Source organism: Leptinotarsa decemlineata, unplaced genomic scaffold, assembly GCF_025532065.1.
Source record: "Leptinotarsa decemlineata unplaced genomic scaffold, Ldec_3_MD MMD2_P_RNA_scaffold_6, whole genome shotgun sequence".
NCBI lineage: Eukaryota > Metazoa > Arthropoda > Insecta > Coleoptera > Chrysomelidae > Leptinotarsa > Leptinotarsa decemlineata.
The window spans coordinates 17,348,572-17,352,061 of NW_027412533.1; the positions used below are offsets into that span (position 1 = coordinate 17,348,572).

General features: G+C 37.1%; 1 protein-coding gene across 1 annotated transcript; it reads left to right on the plus strand.

Annotated features, from left to right (window-relative positions):
- The first annotated feature begins 782 nt into the window (after positions 1-782).
- On the plus strand, positions 783-3,181 carry LOC141480183 (uncharacterized). The gene is made up of 2 exons (XM_074170064.1): positions 783-1,282; positions 2,522-3,181. Exons 1-2 carry the CDS (start codon positions 920-922, stop codon positions 3,068-3,070), a joined length of 912 nt encoding a protein of 303 aa, XP_074026165.1. The 5' UTR covers positions 783-919; the 3' UTR covers positions 3,071-3,181.
- Positions 3,182-3,490: the final 309 nt, after the last annotated feature.

Below are 3,490 nucleotides of genomic sequence, written 5' to 3' on the forward strand. Positions count from 1 at the left end.
AAGAGAAATATTAAACTGGAAAAACTTGCAAAGCTAACCCTATTTATACTTTACGAGTATACCATACAGGTATACCATACAGGTGTACCACACATACAGGTATACCACACCTTTGGTGTCTTAAATTAATTTTACAATTTGCCTTATCTAATTATTTTACAATACGTCTAGTCTAATCTAATCTAATATTTAAATGTTATAGCTATATATAGGCAAATTTCACATTTGCCTATCTACTTGTCATAAATTTATTTTTACAAAGTGTCCTTATGTAATAGTCAGTAAATCTATTTTATGATGCACTGTTTGGAACCTTTGGTGTCGTAATGAATATTACTGGAGTTTTTTTCAACACCAAATCGTTATTTTCAACACCTCGACACGTGTTTCGATCACCAAGTGATCATCTTCAAAGAGGAAGATTAAAACTAGAAACTAATGCGAGCTAACCCTATTTATGCTATATAGGTATCCCATACAGGTAAACCATCCAGGCGTACCACCCATACAGGTATACCAACCTAAAAATTTTTTTTCTCATTATTGCCTATTCAAATTTATTTTTGCAATTTGTCCTTATGTAGTTATCAGTAAACCCAACAACCTTATTTTATTTTAACAAGCTATATAGATCCGTCATCGTTATGCCCCGTTCCCACGGGGCGTGTCACGTTGGCGTGACTCACGCATTCGTGAAAGACGACCCGTCTGAACGATGTGTAGTGAGTTTGCCTCAGTAGCCTCCGGAAGCGTGGACAGTCCACGACCGCTCACGCTCTATATCAAACGTGTTTGATTTTGAAGCTTGAACACGACAGTTGCCAACCAGATTTTGACGAGTCGAAACGTCTTTATTTAGTGGGTTGATTAGTAGAGGGGTTTTTTTTAGTTGTGAGCGATTTATTTATAAGTGGGTAAAATGTCTGAGCCTAGAGTAGTAAAGTTACAGGACAACGAAACAATTAAGTTCATTGAATTGTATGCTAGTGAGAGAGTGCTGTATGATTCGACTTGCAAAGACTACAAGGACAGGGATTTAAGATTGGCCGCAGCGAAGAGAATTAGCGAAGCAATGGGGATTAACGGATTTGGACCGAAAGAGGTTATTACTAAATTTAAGAATCTTAGAAGTTCATACTGTCAAGAGCTGAAGAAAATAGCTGACACTGAAAGATCTGGAAGTGGAACTGACGATGTATACGTACCGAAGGTCATTTGGTTCGAGAACATGAATTCCTTCATCCGACCGTTTGTTCAACAACGGTCAACAAAATCGAATTTGGTAAGTAAAATTCAATAATTACTCAATTTTACGTCAACGTAATTTTTGTGCACTTCATTTAGCACGTCGTTGATATATTTATCTACGCTAACTTTAATCACCTAGCCAAAATATTATGAAATATACTATTAAGTATACCAATTTAATTAACATTTGAATCAATTGAACATATTTAGTAAGATTAAAATTCGTATAGACAAAAGTTTTCAAAAGTAATTTTATAAAATATTAGGAGTGGCATATTTGAACTGCAGTAATACTCCAGAATATATTTGAGTTTTAATGTAAATAATATTTTGGAATAGGTGTTATGTTAACAAATCCTTTACTTTTCAATAAACATGTATTTTCAGACTGTACACCTTTCTTATATAATGCATAGAGTATGTGGTTATTCAGTTGTTGTAGCATTGACTAGTCTACATTGCCAGGGCACAGCTCCCTCGTTGTTGAAGTAATCACGGTACTTGTCTCGAATCTGTTGTGATTGTTGTTGTGGATTTCTGCTGTTATTTCGCGGAAGGTCCTGCAAGCTGGCAGTTGGGGTTTCACGCCAGGAGCCACGGATGATGCGATGGTTTTCATCTTCGTAGTCTATCAAACCACTGGAAACGTACGTGGGGTTTGTTTTCCGTAACCAATCGTGTAATGAACAACAGGCGAGGACTACATCATCTACCGACTCAATTTTCAATGATATTGGTTTTTCAAAAATTCTGAATTTACTAACAAGAATACCGAAAGTGTTTTCTATCACTCTTCGTGCCCTTGACAGTCGGTAGTTGTAGATTCTCTCCTCTTGGGTCATATTACGCCGACTATAGGGTTTCATCAAATATGTTTTTAAAGGAAATGCATCATCTCCTACAATGACAAAGTCTCTTGGCATATTTAAGCAATTCGTCTCCAAAGCTGCGTGTAATGAGCTATTTTGAAAAATGCCACCATTAGAACCTCTTCCTTTAGCACCCACGTCAAGATATAGAAAATTGTAATTGGCGTCTGCTACCGCCAGTAGTACAATGCTGAAACTGTTCTTGTAGTTGTAAAAATCCGATCCACCGTGTGAAGGGGCTCGTATAATCACATGCTTTCCATCGAGACTTCCTGCACAACCAGGGAAATTCCAGCGCTCTCTGAAGTTATATTCAACGTTCTTCCACTCATCTTCAGTAGATGGTACCTGAAAAATATATAAAATAAATAAAATACAAAATATGTTGTAATTTTCTATTTCAGATGATGCCAGCGAATCCAACTATTCCACACTCCGTTGGTGATGATCGGCAGGAACACTCTATCGACATCTGCAGCGAAAATACACCAAATACAGCAAGCCATTCCAAGAGTACTGTCACTCCAGATGCTATAAATACTACAGTGCAAAGTGAAAAAATGGAGGAGGCTCCAGCGACACCATATGGTAAACGGAAAACCCCATCTGAACCATCGCCATCACAGAGGAAGAAAATAGCTCAAGATCCCCAAATTAATTTCATGTGTAGTGCCATACAAAAATTGGATGACATTTCAACTCGTGCTGCTCAAATTCCAAAAGAAGACTGCTATGACTATTTTGGAAAATATGTGGCATCTATGCTGCGGAACATAGGACCACCAACTACAATGAGACTGCAAGACCAAATAACTCGTCTCGTAACACAAACAATGTGCCCACCACCAAATACCTGGAGCCGACCACCCTCATCCAATCAACTATCGAATGACAACACATCCCTTGGTGGCGCAAGGGACTATTCTAATGATTTCACATACGAACTTTTGTAATTAATAATAAGAACATGGTTGATGTTGAGTTGCTAACTAAATATTAACTTGAGTATGTAGGTTAATATAACTATTGTAATTATTAACATCAATTAAACTTACTTTTATGAATTCTTCGAGTTCTTTGATGATAGCCTTGCATGTTTCTGGTATAAATTTGCTTATTGTATTTTTTGGTACACGAAACAAATATTCCAAACTTTTGAAAGAGTCCCCAGTAGCTAAGTAGCGGAGCGTAACTTGGAGTTTTATTTTAGGACTCAGAGCTTGCCTCATGTTGGTGTCTGATTTTAAAATATGTTTAGTTACTCGTTCCAGGAGATAATCAAACTGTTCTTCAGACATTCGTAACAAGTTTTTAAAATCTTCATGGTGATTACTCCTTAGCTCGTGGTCAACCAAATTTTGAACCTCCGAACT